Source organism: Eublepharis macularius, chromosome 6, assembly GCF_028583425.1.
Source record: "Eublepharis macularius isolate TG4126 chromosome 6, MPM_Emac_v1.0, whole genome shotgun sequence".
NCBI classification, from domain to species: Eukaryota; Metazoa; Chordata; class Lepidosauria; order Squamata; family Eublepharidae; genus Eublepharis; species Eublepharis macularius.
Window position 1 is genome coordinate 51,003,949 of NC_072795.1, and position 18,755 is coordinate 51,022,703.

The following is an 18,755-nucleotide window of genomic DNA, read 5'->3' on the forward strand; positions in this document are numbered from 1 at the left end:
CTGACCCAGAAACTCCAGCTGGTGCAGAACACTGCAGCTCATTTATTCTCAGGAGCTAGACAGAGCATGCATATTATTTCCCTTTTGCAGTCACTCCATCGGCATCCCATCAGTTACCAGGTCACATTCAAAACCCTTCATGGCCTTGGCCCCTCATATCTGTGCAACTGCATCTCCCACTATTTACCGCCATGGCAGCTTTGGTCGCCTGGACAGGGCCTTCTGCAAATACCACCCTGAAGTGGGTCAAAAACAACAGCTGCCTGCACACATGATTTCTCTGTGGTAGCCCCCACTTTATGGAATGGCCTGCCTGAGGTGGTCAGGAAAGTTCCCGCTCTCCTGGCTTTCTGGAAACTATGCAAAACTGAATTGTTCAGGAGGGCTTTCTACCCAGATTACAGGACTGTGTCATAAGAAGGAGCTCAGAGAGATGCATTCATAGGGATGGGGAACTATATGCTTCTCTGCTGGATACTGTCTGCTGATATAGACATGTGCCTTCTAGGGAGTTTCCATGTTGCTGAACATGCCATGTAAATTCATTATGCTTTTTTCCAGAAAGATTTCATTTTTATGCTTGTTTTTCAAACTTTCTGCTATCATACCCTACTGTATCTCTTTCACTTAATGGCCTGTTGTTCATGACTGTTCTTAGCTCAGTGAATGTCTTAGCTGTTGAGTATATTGTTTTTCACCTGCATTGTGTAATCCACTTTGCATCTCAGTGAGCAAGGTGGACTATAAATTATTATTATTATTATTATTATTATTATTATTATTATTATTATTATTATTATTATTATTATTATATACTTTTAGAATAATAATAATACTTGTAGAAGTACTTCTGTGCAACCATCTACAGACAGCTGTGTTTCTGTATATTAAGCAGGTAGGTATGCTATTATAAATTTGTTCTTAGTATAATATGAGATCATTAGGCTAGAGTTGTTATTCTAATACCCACAGCCATGAAGTTAGCCAATCATTCTATTTCAGCACCTAACCTCTCACTGGATTATTGTGAGGGTAAATGCCACCCTGAGCTACATGGGCAAGATAAATATGGCAACATAGAAGAATGAAACAAAGAGGATTAGAAATCTGAATTGCATGACATTCATATAGTGTAGCAGCCATTGGGAAGCTAGTGTTTTCTAGGAACCAGCATATAATGATTTTTATAAGGTAGGATGGTTCCTATGTAATCTTATATGTGCATTACAACACATACATTTTGAAGCCAGTGTAGTGTAGTTGTTAGAGTGCTGGAATGGGCCCTGGGAGTCCCAAGTTAAAATCCCTGCTTTCCTAGAGCCAATCATTCTCTCAGCCCAATGTATCTCATAGCACTGGAGAGAGCCATTCCAGATATGTCCCCTATGCATAGGAAAGAAAGGTGGAAGGAAAAAATGTAATAAACCATGCATATAACAGAGATGTTAATAAAAAATAAAAATGGTTGCTTTACCTGTGTCAAAAGGTACCAAAGAAAAGGTGAGGCTCCAAGAACAGAGATGCTAAAAGCTGTCAATAGAATGCAACTACTAGGTATACAAGAGAGCTTTGGAAGTTGGAAAAGTGTAAACCAGAGAACACAAGGAACATAGTGTCAAACACTGCTGCTTTCCTTAATGTCCATGGCATTTGTGCAGGAATCCTGTGCAAACGCTACTGATTTCTCAGCCACAGGACTTCGTATCCTTGCACCCATTGCACTTGGTATGCTTTGTTCTCTTCAAACTGCCTAGAAAAGTGAGCACAGTAATATATATACATATTCACTAACTCCACTCAAACGAGTGCGCATTCATGCTTCTAAAGGATGACAAAATGGATTACTGGAAATTGTAGATTATGAGAATGCTAGGTTAACAAGTCCCTTGCCTCCTGTCTTTCTAAAGCCATGCTAAATCACTTAAAGATTGGTGAGGGAAAGAGCCATAAAAATCATTGCATTTTCCCAAGGTCAGTCAGCTCCTCCAGACAAAGGCTAGAAATGCTGAGTAGGGGCTCCCCCTTCTGGTGAAAAGGCTCTCATGCCTTGTCAGCTGAATCCACGTCAGCCAGAAGCCACTCAAGTGCTTGAGGTGAGTTCCTTCTTATTGTTCATTTGGACATTAAGCAGGCACAAGCTATAGGCCAGCCTCATACTGGTTTAACAACTTAATGCCACTGATTTCTGTAAAATTAGCTCTGATTAGCACTGGCTGGGTGGACTATACATAGTCCATAATTTGTGCGCAAAGCTAGCCTTTTCTCTGCATGCCAACGAATTATCCCTACACACAAAAGCCAAACTGTACTCACAGTATAGTTCATTGTTCAATAGCTTTTTATTCTCTTTTTCTTCCTGTGGCTACATGTTGTTTATGAGCCACTTATTTTAACTCAAACTGCATTTACTGGGTGAAAAATTGATAAGCTTAGGGAAGGCAAACATGAAGGTTTATTAGTTATTCTTTCAATCATTTTATCCCATCTCTTGACATAAAATCCCACTGAAGTGGCTTGCAACAGAATAAAATCTCCATTGTGAAATTCGATTTTATTTTTAAATGCAACAAAAGAGTAATCAGAGGACAAAGTAATCACAAAATAAAATAACAATAGACGACATCATAAAATATTCAACAGAAAAATTTCTCTTAGCTACAGGCCTGCTTTCAACATCTCTGCACTGGGGTGGCATCATAACTCAACAGTATATATTTTGTATGCAGAATATCCATATTCAGTATCCTGATTTGTTAGCTAAAAGGATCTTAGGAGACAGGGAAAAACTTCTGTGTGAGTTCCTGGAAATCTAGCGCCATACTGGACAAGTTGGACCAATGGTATGACTCAGTATAGGGCAAGCTATGAATTAATTAATGGTGCAATCTTAAACAGAATTACACTGCAATGAAATCAACTGCACTGCTAGAGAATCTGCCAAAATAAAAAAATCCAGTCTGCAATAATTTCTGTTGTTTGGATAACAGAAAGTGAGCTGCTGATTGCTGTGGTGCTCTCAGGCATATCTGTAAGTAATCATGAATTCTTAATGCAAACGTTCCAGGAAAAAAATAATACAGGAATAAAAGATGATGCACTCATCTTACATGTAAATAGGGTTTAAAATAGACACTGAGGCAGTACACAAGTTGCAAAGAGGAGTACCTGTCAGAGTTTTCAAAATAAACATCTTAACTCTTCATACCTTCCTCCTTTGCTGCAAGATAAATGTGCTGGAATTTGAATCCCATCATAATTTATTAAGATATAATAAAATGTAGAGTTTCTTTATGAATATGACTTGCTTCTCTTGGGTATATTCCATTTCTTTCAAAAATATCCAGTACTTCTCCCAAAGATCTCTGAATAAATAGCATTGATAGAGTTCCCAGGCCACTTCCCCTCAACACATGTCACAACAATAGACTTTTGTCGGCAGTATCTTCATTTAGATTTCTTTTAGAGGGTGAGATAGGAAAGTTTGTTTTCAAAATGTGAAGTGTAAGTTTTAACAAGGATGGTTGTTAATCTCTTTTATCTTTAGACTGAGTGTCAAACTGAGTTCATTGGAGATCCCTGATTGAATCTTCTGGTGTCTACATTGAAAAGCATCCAAAAGTGGCCATTTAGATCAAGGCTGTAGAGATGGGGGAAAGGGGAGTTTCCTTTGTGCCACTTCCACAAAAGTAATCCCCCCCACCTCGCTGCTAGTTTCATGAGTATGGAGGAAAGTCTGGCACCTGAATTGCACCTGTATTTTTCTCCTGCTGTATCTGATGTATATTATGTGAGAGACTGCAACAAAGTGAAAGAAAAATGGAAAGACAGATTGCAATAAGGGGAAAACAAATGAGAAAGGGATTATTGTTCCCTGCCAAGCACCACGGCATAATCCAAATTGTTCCCTTCCACAGGAGCTATTTTTACCTAATGGAAACTTCAAGACATCTTATCATGGATTCCACACATAGTATGTAGTTTGACTCTGTGTTTCTTATTTCTGGAGAGAGCTAATTTGGAAAGATGCAAAGAGTATTTTCCTTATTACCATCCACCCAGACACTTTTGCTAATGACTCGTTTTCTATGCTTGCTTCTTTCCTTCCTGTCCAGGCTGCCTGTTTACCAGATTATGAATGGTGAGTTTTGTTGAAGGATTAATTGTTTGTAACATACACATAAGCTGAAAAGAGCTGCCATGAGAAATGCTGAAAAACAGCTCAGTATTTTGTTTCCTGTGCATGATAAATGGAGGATAAAATTTGGGGTGTGTGTAATGTGGCAGGGATGGGATATAAATGATTTTCCATTTCATGTCAATGACATTAAAAATTGTATCTCCATATCTGGCTGCTTAATGAAGTACTGAGTTGAATGTTTGTCCAGCAAGGTTGACCTGTAAATAGGGTTGCAGGTTCCTTCACTCCCCTGGTGGGAGTTTGGGACGCTGGCTCTTACCTAGCTCTGTCCCTGTGTTTTCCTCTCATGCGTGTGCTCCTGGCTAGTGTGATGACATCACTTCCAGAAAGCGACTTCATCAGGTGGATCAAAGGGTGGCCTGGGAGCATTCCTGTGCGAGGCATGATTTGGCCTGAAACGGGCCCGCTACAGGGTGCAGATTGGGCCCCTGCGGTGTGCCTTCCCCACAGGCCAGGTAAGTGGGGGCAGGTGGAAGGCAGGAGCAGGGGATCCCCCTCCCCAGGTGGGGGAATGGCACCCCTATCTTTAAAACTAGTGGCTTCCCAACTGCAATCTCTGTTAATCTCTCTCTCAGGCCTCTTCTGGCCTGCCAGGTGCTTGACAGGCATTCTTAATGTTGTCTTAGGCCAACATCAAAACCTTTGCAACCCACACAAAACAGTGGTGTGTGCTTAGTTAGCATGCAAGATAATATCTGCACTGGCTACAGATCTCTAGTATGGAAAGTAAGCGTACATAGCTGCTTTGCACAGGTTGCATCACAGTTTAAGGAGATGCTGAGCCCATTCAAAGTTGCATGTGGATGACCCTTACTTTCCTAGTATCACATTTGAACTGGGCCAAATCATAACTGAACTGGATCAAAGACACTCATAATGCAAACTTTTACAATTTATACTAATTTATTTATTTATTTTTAATTTAATCTATTTGTAGTCCACCTTTCTCAAGGCAGATTCAAGGCAGATTATACAGCACAAGCGAAAAGACAATATATTCATAATCAACAGCTAGGACATTCACTGAGCAAAGTACAATAATGAATAACAGTTAGGACATTCAGAGAAACAGATATAATAGAGTAGGGTAGCAGAAATTTTAAAAAAGTATAAAACCAAGCACATAGATGAAATCTCTCTGAAATAAAGCTCAACTAATTTCCATGGCATGTTTAACAGCATGGAAACGCCCTGGGAGGCTCCTATCTACATCAGCAGACAGTACCCAGTACTGTAACATTTAGTCCTATCCCTATGGAATGCAGTTTCTCTGAGCTATTTCTTATGACACAGTCCTGTAATCTGGGTAGAAATCCCTCCTGAATAATTCAGTTGTGCATAGTTTGTGGAAGGCCAGAAGAGTGGGAGCTTTCCTGACACCTCAGGCAGACCATTCCATAAGGTGGGGGCTACTACCAAGAAAGCATGTGTACGGGCAGTTATTGATTTTGCACAACTGCAGGGTGGTATCTGCAGAAGGCCCTTACCAGATGAGTGAAGCTACCATGGCAGAACATAGTGGGGGAGGCAGTCATACAGATATGAGGCCCTGAAGGATTGTGAATGTGATAGTCATATTGAAGATAGTTAATACTGTTGCCCTAACAAGCCAACAGATATTTGAGTCCATCTGCTCTCTCCTATTCTGAATTTAATGGTCAGTTGCCCAAGTCATGCTTCACTGTTGCTTAATTTATTCTGGGTGGTCTCTCTAATAACCTGAAGTCTTCTGTCATGCGTTATGCTAATAAGTTTAAAGAGAGTCAGTGTGGCATAATGGCTAGAGTGAAAGACCAGGATCTGGATGACTCAGGTTCGATCCCCTACTCTGCCATGGAAGCTGGGTGAGCCGGTTACATACTCTCAGCAAAACCTTCCTTACATGGCTGTTGTGAGGAAAAAATGGAGAAGAGGAGAATGATGTAAGCTGCTTTGGGTCCCCATTTGAGAGAAAGGTGGAGTAAAAATAGGGTTGCCAATTCCAAGTTGGGAAACACCTGGAGATTTGGGGGTGGAGCCCAGGGAGGGCAGGATTTGGAAAGGGGAGGGAACTCAGCAGGGTAACATGCCATAGTATTCGCCCTCTAAAGCTGCCATTTTTTCCAGGGGAAGTGATATCTGATGATCAGTTATAATTCCAGGAGATTTCCGAGCCCCACCTGGAGGTTGTCAAACCTAGGTGTAAAATTAAGTAAAAATAGAATTAATAAAAGTTAGCAGAAATTGTTGCCCTATCTCAGTTCAGCTTCCTTGGCACTTTTTTGAGTTCAGAAAAAGTTAAGATACTGGGTTTGTTTCTTTAGCCTATTTTGAATTTCTCATTGTGCAGAAAATAAGCTATGGTGTATGATAGCATCCAGTTAGAAGTTGGGCTGCATTTGTAACTTGGCTGGTAAAAGCCAAATGGAACCATTTGAGTTCCTCATTAGCTAGGTAGTCAAATAACATCATGTGAGCAAGGGTGCTGTAGAGTTACAAATCTCTTCCCATTAGACTCAGATCTATATAGAAAAATCCAAATTCTGCCTCCATAACAGCCATTAATGTTTTTGCACCCAGCTAAGTTATATATTTATTTATTTATACTCCGCTTTGTTCTCCCTATTGAGAACCCAAAGTGACTTACAACATAGTTCTTCCTTCCTCCCTTCTCTCACAAGAACAACCATAATAATAATAATATTCGATTTATATCCTGCCTTTCAGGACAACTTAATGCCAGACTCAGGGCCAAGCTACACATGACGAATGACACTTGAACGGCAAGTGTATTTCTCCCTGTTCACTTGCCCTCCACTCAATCCACTTGCCGTTCAAGTGTCATTCGTCATGTGTAGCTTGGCCCTCAGAGTGGTTTACAAAGTGTGTTGTTATTATCCTCAACAATCACCCTCTGAGGAAAATGGGGCTGAAAGAGCTTCAAGAAGCTATGTCTGACCCAAGGTCACCCAGCTGGCTTCAAGCGGAGAGTGGAGAATTAAACTTGGTTCTCCAGATTAGAGTCCTGCCACTCTTAACCAAACTGGCTCTAGTAGGTTAGACAGAAAGGGAATGACTGGCCCACAGTCACTCAATGAACTTCTGTGGCAGAGTAAGGATTTGGACACAGCTTGGGCTGCTACTGATTTTATTTGTGCGGTTGCCCTGATACGACAGGGGACAGAGAAGGAGGGAGGCCTCTGAGGTAAAAGACTCTCTGGACTCTATTACCCTCACACTCTGGCCTGTACTTTCCTTCTGTTTGAACCCCAGTTGGCACAATATCCATAAATATCCCAGCTGCCACAATATCCATAAAAGGAGGACACAAGCTTTTATTTAATGGATGGTAGGATGCATTGTGTTCCCTAAAGAGCTTTTATTTGTATCCCTAACAATGTGATGTTTGATAGTGAGATGGTTAGAAACTAGAGCTGCTATTCTCCCGGTAGGGTTGGGGAATCCCCTGCTCCCAGCCTCTGCCCCCTGCTGCCACTCACCTAGCTGGCGGGGGGGGGGGGAAAGGACCTGGGGAATATGAACTGGAGGCAAAAAATACTCCTGCGCCAGTGCACAGTAGATGCGCTCCCCATAGGAATGATGACATCACTTCCAGGAGTGATGCTATCGCACCGTGCTGGGAGCATGTGCACACTTTGTGCGCATGCAAGGAATCTCAAAATGTGAGTGCCAGGTTCCCCCCCCCACTCCTGCCAGGAGGGTGAGGGGACCTGTCAACTGTATTAGAAACCCCTCTCCCACAACTATTTTGAAAGTTTTTGTTGGAATAAATAGTAAGAACAAATGTACAACTGGATCACAACTGGATCACACAACACTCCCCAGAGATTGTTTCTCCCCAACTAGGTGTTAATTTGTTGAACATGAGCCTATAGTGACACCATAGATGCTGAGGGAAGAAATTAAAGCTTTCCTCCAGATAGGGCTCCCCAGCATTTAATGTTCCTTTGTAACCTCTTTACCACAGCAGACAGGCTAACAGGCTTCTACCCAAGAACTAGGCCACTCTTTTAAACTTTCAAAGAACCTGTCTAAGTAACAATACCTGAAAATTTAGATTTTCAATGGGCCTCAAAACTGACCTCAAAATCCTAGCCCAAAAGCCCAAAATAAAAACCTAACAGTGAATGCCCTTATCCAAGGTTGCAATATCCTTGTCCAAGGGAAAATGTATCACTTCTCTCCTTTTTAAGCTGAGGTGACACACACATCCTATCTAGTGAAGTTTCAGGGACTCTGATTTGCTGGCCAATCTTTGGGGGCCTGTATGAGGGCAGAACCTCCTGGATTCATTCAGAGACCTGGAAGATAGGTGGAACTTTGGGATTGATTTCTATACCTTCTCCTTTGGAAAGGATCTTGATTTTGCCATAAAAAGTGGGGAAAACATGTTTATTTTTATTTATTTGTGTGTTTTAGTTTTTATACCACTTCTCTTTAGTTAAGATCTTGAAGCAGTTCACAATAATTACAACAGTTAAAACCAATACAAATATATAATATTTAATAAATCACAATAAAACAACAGCCTAAAACAATTATTTCTGAGCCCAGTTCACAACGCCAGTTATTACCTATCTGTGACCCACAAAATTTAGGGGTTGTCTTTCCCTATATGGTCCTGCAGAACCAGTTATACTTGAATCTACTTCTTGGTGTTCTATCTTTAAGAGTAGAGTGAGAACAGCTGAATCTGTTACTTAAAGGCCCTAGAATTGTAGCACAGATAGACCCCAGGGCATTAGGAGAGTCTTTATGCCTTGCAGAAGGCAAGTGAAGACATGCTTTTAATTAAGTTGATTATTGGGAACTGAAGAGAATTTATATAAGAGTATGTTTGTGATTTTTGGTAGAATATGATCTTTTAAGATGCCTTGTATTGTTTTATTGAGTATTGATGTCAACTACCTTCCCCCCATTTTTAGGGTGCAAAGGAAGTTTCAAATAAGGAAACAAACGTAACCATAGTTAATCACTCTACATTCATAGAGAGTAGGAGGGTGGGGTTGGTGCTGAAATTGTAATATTGATGTACAGCTTGAACAACAGGCCACTTAAGTCTGTGTGCTTGGATCTTAACCAAGTTAATCACAATAAAGACATGGAACCTAGATCACCTTAGAAATCCTCAGCAATTACTCAGTTTTAAAAGTTTTATGGGTCATATTATATAAACATAAATTGTGTAAGTAAATGTAAGCGGGCTTTTAATTGTTAATTAACTGACAACTGAAGTAATTTTTAATGTGACAGTAATTATTTTTACAGTGATTTATTTATTACTTTATCTATTGCGTTTAAGAATGTTAATGCAACCTGTCTTGGATCCCTTTGTTGGGGGGAAAGGAATACAAGCAATGTAATAAATAAATATATTTATTTAAACAAGTGTCTACTAACATTAACTTTTTGATACCTTAAAATGCTAAAAACAAAACGGGGGAGGAGGGCCCCTTTTGACGATGCTGGAAATTCTGGGACCTGTGTGGACAAAAGCAACATGCAACAGAATCTTCAATGAGGAGAAGAATCAGATGACATCGTATAAATGCCAGTAACATCCAATCCAATGTGACCTTAAAGAGATAGCAACTCATGTGACCTGCCACCTCTTTTTGGGAGCAGTTATGCCTATGATCCTTCATTAAATATTGAGTTCTGTTTCTTAGAGGAAATTGAATTTATTTGAGTTGAGCAGATGAAACCATCGTATGCTGATTTATTTTATGCCTCTTATCAGACCTGTGTGACGTGGGATGGAGACAAACTTCTTTGTGTACAGAAAGGAGAAAAAGAAGACCGTGGCTGGACTCAGTGGATTGAAGGAGATGAAATGCACTTGGTAAGGACATACTGCCTTTTCAATATAACTCCCTTCTGTCTCCCACCTTCTTTTATTTGTTCATGCAGCTAAATGCAATAATCCCCAGCTTGCTTGCATATTACATTGGCTAACTCTGGAGTAATTAAATTCTGGAGTTGTGTTTGATTTACATTTATTTATTTAAAGTAAGCACACACCCGTCTTTCTTCCCATAATTGGGACCCAAGGCAATAATTTCATGCAGCGTCATTAGTTTTACGTGCCCCTTTCAGAAATAATAGTTGTCTAAATTCAGAACATCTTTATATTAATTGTCCATTTCCCTGCATATTGATTTGATCTACTTACACAAGAGAAAGCCTGTAATAGAAGTGCCCTTGATGCATGCTGTGATGTCAACAGTGTGTTAATGGAGGACATTTTTGCATGTCAAACTATAAGCTAGAAGTGGGAAGAATCGTTATTCTTTTCTTTTTTAAGACTACAGTTATTTATAGCTCAGGAAATGAAAGTGAGCAATTCAGTTTTGAAAGTGTCATTTTTTTCTAACCATTATTTCTGACTTTCCTGGATACTAGCACCTAATAAAGTTTATTACTGCTTCTTTTCCAAGTAGTTTATAGTGCTGATGAAAACCGTTTCCCCACAAGAAGCTACAAAACTATCTCTGAGAACTTACTGCCTTCTAAATGCATTTTGCCCATTGTTTAGGATGCTAACTTTGTAAACATCCCAAGGAGTGACTATAGGTACTGGAACTGAAGAAACAAATGCTTGATATTCTCTTATTACTGGTGGTAGTAATGGGAAGAGAACCAAAGTAGAATAGTGTATTAAACTTGAGTTTGAATTGCGCTCCACCATTTTGGGCAACTTTCCACCCATATGTAAAATGGCTAACCAATCCTAAGGATATTTCCAGGAAATAGGTCCTACTGATTTCACTGATATTTGCTTTTAAGAAAGTAAATTTAAGATCTCAATAATATACTACTATATAAATTAATAATGGTGCTAGTGCAATAATCGAACAGGTAAAATAAACCCACATGGGAAGTCAATTTTTTTTTTTGCTGCTTAATACTATGGTACTATGGTAAATTTGTATGGTAGCCATTTGGCAAATAGTCAGTTATGTATTCTCTTCATTTGAAAGCTCATTTGAAAGCTCACCTGAAATCCTTTCATGGAATCTGTAGTTAGTTTTGGAAACGCCAAGAACCTTTTTCCTCTTGATGTTTGTGGCACAACTGGTTTGCTTAAGGCTTTTACTGTGTCTGTGGTTTTGAGTGCCCAAATGATTTATGGCAGACAGAAAATACTAAATCTGCATCCAAGCAAAGGACTAAGTAAATAAGTTCTTCTAGTTCTATAACTGTTTGGTTCTGGCCTTCAATTTGATTGACTGATTGATCTACAAAATTTACGAGTTGCTTCTCAAGGATTTCAAAGTAATGTGCAACATAATAAAACATCCAACATGTCCACCCTAATCTAACAAAAGAATGAAATGACCAGATATGGATCTTTACCTTCAGATATCTTTTCAGTACTTAAAACCAAGCACCACTTGAATAAAAAATGAACATAAGCACAACCAAGTCCTAAAAGCTTGCACAAAAGCCATAGAAAACAAAATGTTGTTCACCACTCAGTGGAAAAACTGCAAGTACAGGGTCAATTTAACCTCTCAATGGAAGGCATTCCAGACTTCGAGGGTTGACTCAGAGAAGGCCAAGCTATGTATGGAGATCAACCTGGTAAGATGGCATCTTAATATCAGGGTATTGCCAACTAATCTCATCTAATTGGGATATTCCCTGAAAAAGAGCAGAATCAGCCCGTTAAAGATTTTGTGGATGTAAGTCAGAACTCAAAACACTGTGTAAAGGAACATGGAACCAGTGTAGTTGATTTAGTATTGGTACAATATTCTCACCAGCTCATACAAACGAGTAGGTTGGAAATTATGTGGGTCACTGTCCAACACAATCACTATTTTCTTTTGTCTTTTTTGTTTACAATTTATTTTAAGATCAGGGAAGAGGGGCTAAAATGGAAAGATGGTCATGGAGAAAGACAAGGAGAAAGTGTGAAGAAAGAGAGAAAGCAAAAAGAGTCCAATTAAAAAGATGATTCTTCAGCAGTATGTTCCTCCAGGAAACATGGCACGCTGCAAGTCTAAGAGACTGGACAAATCAGATCTTGTAGTATAAACATATTTAAATATCTGGAGCCATACTTTTGTTTTGAGTATAAAACCTAAGAGTAGAAATAAGCATGAACTGAAATACAAACCAAAATTCATGATGAACCAGGCCAGATTGTGGTTTGTGAACCAGTGCTTTGTCAGATTCCATTTCTTTAGGCTGGAGCTTTAGGCTGGTTCATTTGGTTAGTTTTTCAGTTCATCATTGCAGACAGCCTGGTGCCGATCAATCAGTTTCCTAGGCAACAGAGGATGGACTTCCTGCAGACCTTCTGCTAACCCAGAAGTGACCTTCTGCTGACCTGGAAGTGACCTTCTGCTGACCCGGAAGTGGTGATTTACTGGCCCAGACATGATATTTTCACAAACCAAAACAAACCGATTTGTGAACCGGGGCAGGTTTGTGAAGGTTCGTGGTTCGTAGTTCATGAAACGTGACAAACCACATGGTTCTTTTTTTCTGGTTCGCGCCCATCTCTACCTAAGAGACTGCTTATCTGAGGCAAAAAAGAAAATGAAAACAAAAGAGATGTTGACATTCTCTCCTTACTGAAGTTTCATCGCGACCCACAGCTTTATCTGAGAGAAGGAATTTACCTATCGAGGCAGAAATTGCCTCCTCTGTAAGAGGGCAACTTCAATAAGAGCTCATATAGGTAAAAAGTCAGAAAAATCCCTTAACAGCAATCATATATTAAAAACTAGAAACCACTGTGTCACATATGGTCACCCAAAAGATTTTCATTTCATTTATGCTTAGTAAGAATGACATAATCAACCTTATCTGTTTCTGAAATCTTCATTCCTTTCTCTTCCAAACATACTTGCCAGTTTTCTGTTATTAATATATTTTAGTATCTATGATCTTTCTATTTTGGTATCTTTCTAAGAGTCTTTTGATATGCAGGGAAACTAGTTACCATAAAATTATTTTATGATGCTTCAATAATTATTTTATTATCCTATTTAACTTTAGACAATATTCCAAATGTTAATTAATTAGTCCTTTTACGTCTATGAAGTGATCTGCCATAAGCTTTAGAGGCTTATTCACAATTGTTTCCAGGCAGCTCATTTTCCAAGTCAGCATTTTCTACTTAATTAACATACTTTTATTAAGTTAACTCCCTGGTCTTATGTGAACTCCACTGCAGGTTTGATATCTCCACTGTTATCATACCTGATCATTCTTCAACCGCTTCTGAATTGTGTTGCCCTTTTCTCTTCAATAGATGGCCTCTTCTATATTTTTCCCATTGTTAGATCATACATCCCTGCGGCACAGACTTCTCAAACAGATCTATTGACATGAAAAAGGAGCAAAATGAGTCCCAGTATTTCTTCATTTGTTGAATGACTTCCATATAATCTGACCTGTGTTTTTTTTTCCTCCCTGCACTGGTACCTTTTGAATCTGAAATGGTCTTTTTTCCTGTTCCAGTTCTATTCAGATCACTTACCCCCTTCAGGTCACTCACCCCAGGAATCTATTTCCTCACACAGATTAATCTTTCTGAGAAGCAATATCAAAAGCTCTCCTTTGGACTGAACAAATTATGTTCATAGCATCCAGGTCATTTATTTCTTAAAATGTATTGTTAACTTTGTCCAAAAGTTTCTCTTTTAGAAATGCAAGTTTGATCTTTTTTTTAAATCAAACATCTCAAGTCGTTTCTTGTCCCAAAACTATTCCATCTATTGACTATTGTAGTTGAAGGTCTATAGGATTTTTAATGTCTTCAAAATAAGGGGTGTGTGTGTTTAATTTAAAGAATTTTAGAATTTAGTTGCCAGACATAAATCTTCTCAGTAGAATGAATTGTATCTCGATAGGTAGGAGTGACGAGGGGTATGCACTGAAAAAAATTTCCAGTTCAGTTTTGGGTGCAGGGGTTCCAAACCATTTATGTACCATTATTTTTTTTCTGGATTGGGCATTACTGGTTCAGATCTAATCCACCCACCCGCCCCGTCCCATTATCATGAGTTTTGGCCCTGTTCTTTGCAATGTGGGCATCCAGATTGTTTGGAGCAACTGTTTTTGTACCTAATGGCACCAAAATCTTAACTGCACCAAAATCACACAGAACATAGCCCTTCCTATAAAACAATGATCCACCAAGTTTTTCTCAGTTACACTACACACACACCAACAATGCACCCTGAAGAAGATGAGTGTCGGTTGCCAGGTGCACACTGTGGCGGGAAACTGGCTAGTAAAGGGATAGCAGGGTAATGGTGGTATTAAAAACAATCTTGCTTTATATTAATTTTTTTCATTTTTCCATAAGGCCAATAAATTATTGCCTTTACATCCTGCTGTTGCTTGTTGGCACTATATTTCCATGTGCTTGCAGTTTTGTCTGCACTATGAAGTGTGTTTTCACATTAATCTTCATCACCCAAGTGCAGGTAGGCAGGCAGGCAGGATGATTGTTTGAACACCCCTCATGCCGCCTAAACAGACCTGTGTTTTTTCCATAAGTTCTCCTTTTGCTGTGGTAGACGAAGCAAATGACTTGCAGGACTGGGGTGGGGGGAGCAACCCTCAATGGGTCTACTTAGATGTAGACCATCCAAGTACCCTGATGGGTGTGGGGGAGACAGATTATTGCCTGGATAGCACTACAAAACAAACCAAGATGCATCTCCCGTAACAAGTCTATTCAAATGTACGTCTTTTGTTATTCAATAGTGCTTGCTCGCAGAGAAGTGTCTTTAGAATTGCAGTCTAGGATTGAAGTCTGCACATTCCCCCTTCCAAACATTTCCAAAGCTGATAGGCAGGGAGTGGTCTCCCCTTGTGAGGAATCAATTGGCTGGGAGATAATGCCTTTGCCCAAGCAATGATGGGGAAAAAAAGAAGCACTCATGCTCACTGCACACATTCCTGCTTCCCGCCAACAGAGTTAATTCATAATGTAAGTGCTCTCTCCTCTTGGGATCTGATTTGGGAATGCTGTTAAGGAAAACAAGATGCTGCCTTGCAGGCCCAGTGCCTGCCTGCTGCTGCCAGCACTGCGAGGTAAGAACCAAAATGAAACCAAACACGCAAACTTTTTGGTGGGAGGGTGTTGTTTGGTTTCCCAGATTTGGTTCACAGTTGCATAAGCTGCTTTGAAGAAATGAAACAGCGATTTCTGAGTGTATTTTTGGCTCGTTTGTTTTGCTTTGAACATCCCTAAGGAGTGACATTTAATACTAACTTCAAATGTTCTATTTTGTATTGGGGTATTGGGGATTCCAGTATGTATTCCAGTTAGTCTACTGGAATACAAAAAAGAGACTGTTTAAATATAAACTCCAGTGTGAGAATGTGCATGCATGAAACAGTGCTGCATGCACTGTACTGTGCTGTTTAAGTAAGTGAAAAGTGATCTGGCAAATAGATTTTAACTTTTTCATGGACAGCCAAACTGATTAACAGAGCCCAACAAACCATCTGTGAACCAAATGGCTGGTCTCTGAGCAGCCCTAATGTCAACTTAATTTTTTTTAATAAACTGTAGCTCATCATGAATGCAGCCTCTTTGTGACCTTACAAAAGGTCTGGATCCAGCTTCTGCATATTTTAAAATGATACGTGACAAATTTGACACATGACACACTCATAAAGTTGTGGACCTATTTTGTACTCCATTATCCCTTAATTTTGATTTTGTTCTTAACATATTTCCATGCCCTTAAAGAGGCTTCCCTGAGGTGTTGTGGTGGTTCCGAAAAAAAGTGGCTCAAAAACTAAAATAACACAACAAGATTATGGAGGGAAGAGAAAGGGAAGAGGGTTTCGTTCATTTTAGTTTATGATAGGACTATGGTAGAACAAAGTGCTTCAGGGATATAACTGAATTATATTCAAATCTACATACTTGGGGCTAACATGCTATAGTAGTAAAATACTGTGTAATACCAAGGTTTGCATCTTTCAAACCGCAAGTAGAAAACACTCTCAGTTGTGAGTCTTTATTTCCATTCCCTTCCTCCAGCAATGCCCTTTGACTCCTGGAAAGCTGGTGCTGGGGTTCGAGACGTCTGGGGGAGAAAATGCAATGTGGCATAGGGGCTGCGATAGGAAAGGAGGATTGGGTAAAATCACCCAAAACCTCTCTCTTTCAATAGCAGACCAAGCTTTCCATTCATCAATAAAGAGGAGGAGAGAAAGATCTACAGCTGCAAGTGTCATATCTCTTATAGTTCATGGGATCTGCATCCATATATACATCTTCTGTTAAAATTAAATTACACCTAAAGGGGGTGGGGGAAGGACCGCATGTAATCTATTGTCTTTATTATCAAATGTGTATGCTGTAAAAAGTCAATCATTGCTTACGAAAAGCTATGGATGTGCTCTCACTGTAATAATTTAATTATTTCAACTATATTTGATTTTTCAGCAGACACCAGGACTTCTGCATGAAGAATACCTAATATTTGAAAATGTAGTATTTATGATTTGAATTTTTCTTTTCCAGGAAATAAGAGCTTGTGGTGTCAAGTGTAAACAAGTCTTTAAGAAGGTGCAATGAGAAACCTCTCTTGTCTGTTTCTGCCACTAAGATCAAGAGGACTGGATTAGGATGGATAGATTTGCTGCCAAACCTACAATTGCTGTTAGTGCACAAATATCTTCTATTAAAACCTACAAAAGAGGCCAAAGAAAGCATCTACCCACAGGCGACTGGAGCTGCAGTATGGCTGGCTTTTGTAGCAGATTTATTATGTTTTAGGGAGGGGGGAAAGAAATCTACATGAACATAATTGTTTATAGAAACTCAGAATAAAGTCCATGAAATATGAACTGTGTGCAAATGCATTTTAAAAAAATGTAAGTGTAACAGACTTTTTAAAAATAAGCTTGTCGTGAGGCAGGATATGTCATTTGAAATCTAAATGTAAGCATATAGCACAGTTACACTGTTACAAGCAAAAGAGAAAAAAAAACTCTGTTCAATCACCTGTCATTCATGTTCTAAAGGACCTACAAGTTTAAGTTTTAACACGCAGCAGAGGTGTGTGTATATGTGATGCACTCATAACTCTAAGGGAATGTTTGAACAGCTCATAGGCAATTTGAATAGAATGCCAAGATCTGGAATACTGAAACAGAAATAGTATTATTGAATGGGGGATAAATACCCACCTGTTATCTGAATAATATTGTCAAGCACATAAATAGTAAATGTAAGTATTCCAAATGCCCACAACATTTGTGCCATATGCATACTCAAGAGAAAAGCTTAGGAACAATTATTAAAAAGCATCTGAGAAAGCCTAAACTGTATAACCTATCCTGGTATAATTCTGCATGAGGAATTCCTCTGGCAAGGTTTCTAAGCATCTTGTGGAGCCAGTAATCATAGAATCACAGGGTTGGAAGGTACCTCTACGGTCATCTAGTCCAACCCCCTGTAAAATGCAGGGAATTCTCAAATACCCCTCCCCTCCCCATACACACGGTGACCATGCCCAGAAGATGGCAAAAATCCATCAGGATCCCTAGCCAAACTGACCTGGGGAAAATTGCTACCTGACCCCAAAGTGCAATAGGCCTTACCCTGAGCATGTAAGAAGAGGCCATGAGAACTAAGCACTGATATAACCTTTCCTGCCCTCCCTCTCATGTTCTGCCTAGGTTCACAGAATAAGCATTGCTGTCAGATGGCCATCTAGCCTCTGCTTTAAAACCTCCAAAAAAGGAGAGTATACCACCTCCCAAGGAAGCCTGTTCCACTGAGGGACCACTGTAACAGTCAGGAAGTTCTTCCTAATGTTTAGCTGAAAACTCCTTTGATTTAATTTCAGTCCATTGGTTCTGGTCCAACTTTCTGGGGCAATGGAAAACAACTCTACACCATCCTCTATATGACAGCCCTTCAAGTACATGAAGATGGTTATCATACCACCTCTCAGTCATCTCCTCTCCAAGCTAAACATATCAAGCTCCTTCAACCTTTTCTTATAGGATGTGGTCTTCAGACCCTTCACCATCTTCAATGCCCTCCTCTGGACATGTTGAAGCTTGTCTATATCCTTCTGAAAATGTGGTGCCCCAAACTGAACACAATACTCTAGGTGAGGTCTAACCAGAGCAGAGTAGAGTGGTACCATCACTTCACGTGATCTGGACATTATGCTTCTGTTGATACAGCCCAAAATCACATTTGCCTTTTTAGCTACCGCATCACACTGCTGACTCATGTTCAGTGTCTGGTCGAGTCCAAACAGACCTTGGTCCTGCAAAACCAGGAGGCTGGAGTCTTAGTAGGGATCTGAGGAAAATATGCAGAAAGGTCAGGGAGAAAGTAAAAGGAATTTGCTGCACCACGCAGTGCACCAGCAACTGTAGCAAGGGAGTCAAAATTTGGGTACGCACATGTGGAACATCTCAATAACCATTCATTAATTGGGAACTATTGCAGTTCCAGATAGGAGAATAATTTAGAGCCAAAATACATGATATAACCGACTAGGATTGCCAGGTCCCCTTACCCTCCTGGCGGGAGTGTAGGGACCCAGCGCTTACC

General features: G+C 39.8%; 1 protein-coding gene across 4 annotated transcripts in view; it reads left to right on the top strand.

Moving 5' to 3' along the window:
• RBP1 (retinol binding protein 1) overlaps positions 1–17,001 on the top strand; it is a 139,551-nt gene extending 122,550 nt beyond the window's left edge. For all 4 annotated transcript variants that reach the window (XM_054984227.1, XM_054984228.1, XM_054984230.1 and 1 more), the window contains 2 exons: positions 9,939–10,040; positions 16,704–17,001. In XM_054984227.1, the coding sequence (XP_054840202.1) occupies positions 9,939–10,040; positions 16,704–16,757 (156 nt within the window). In that variant the 3' untranslated portion in view covers positions 16,758–17,001. The remainder of the gene's footprint in view (positions 1–9,938; positions 10,041–16,703) is intronic.
• The last annotated feature ends 1,754 nt before the right edge of the window (positions 17,002–18,755 follow it).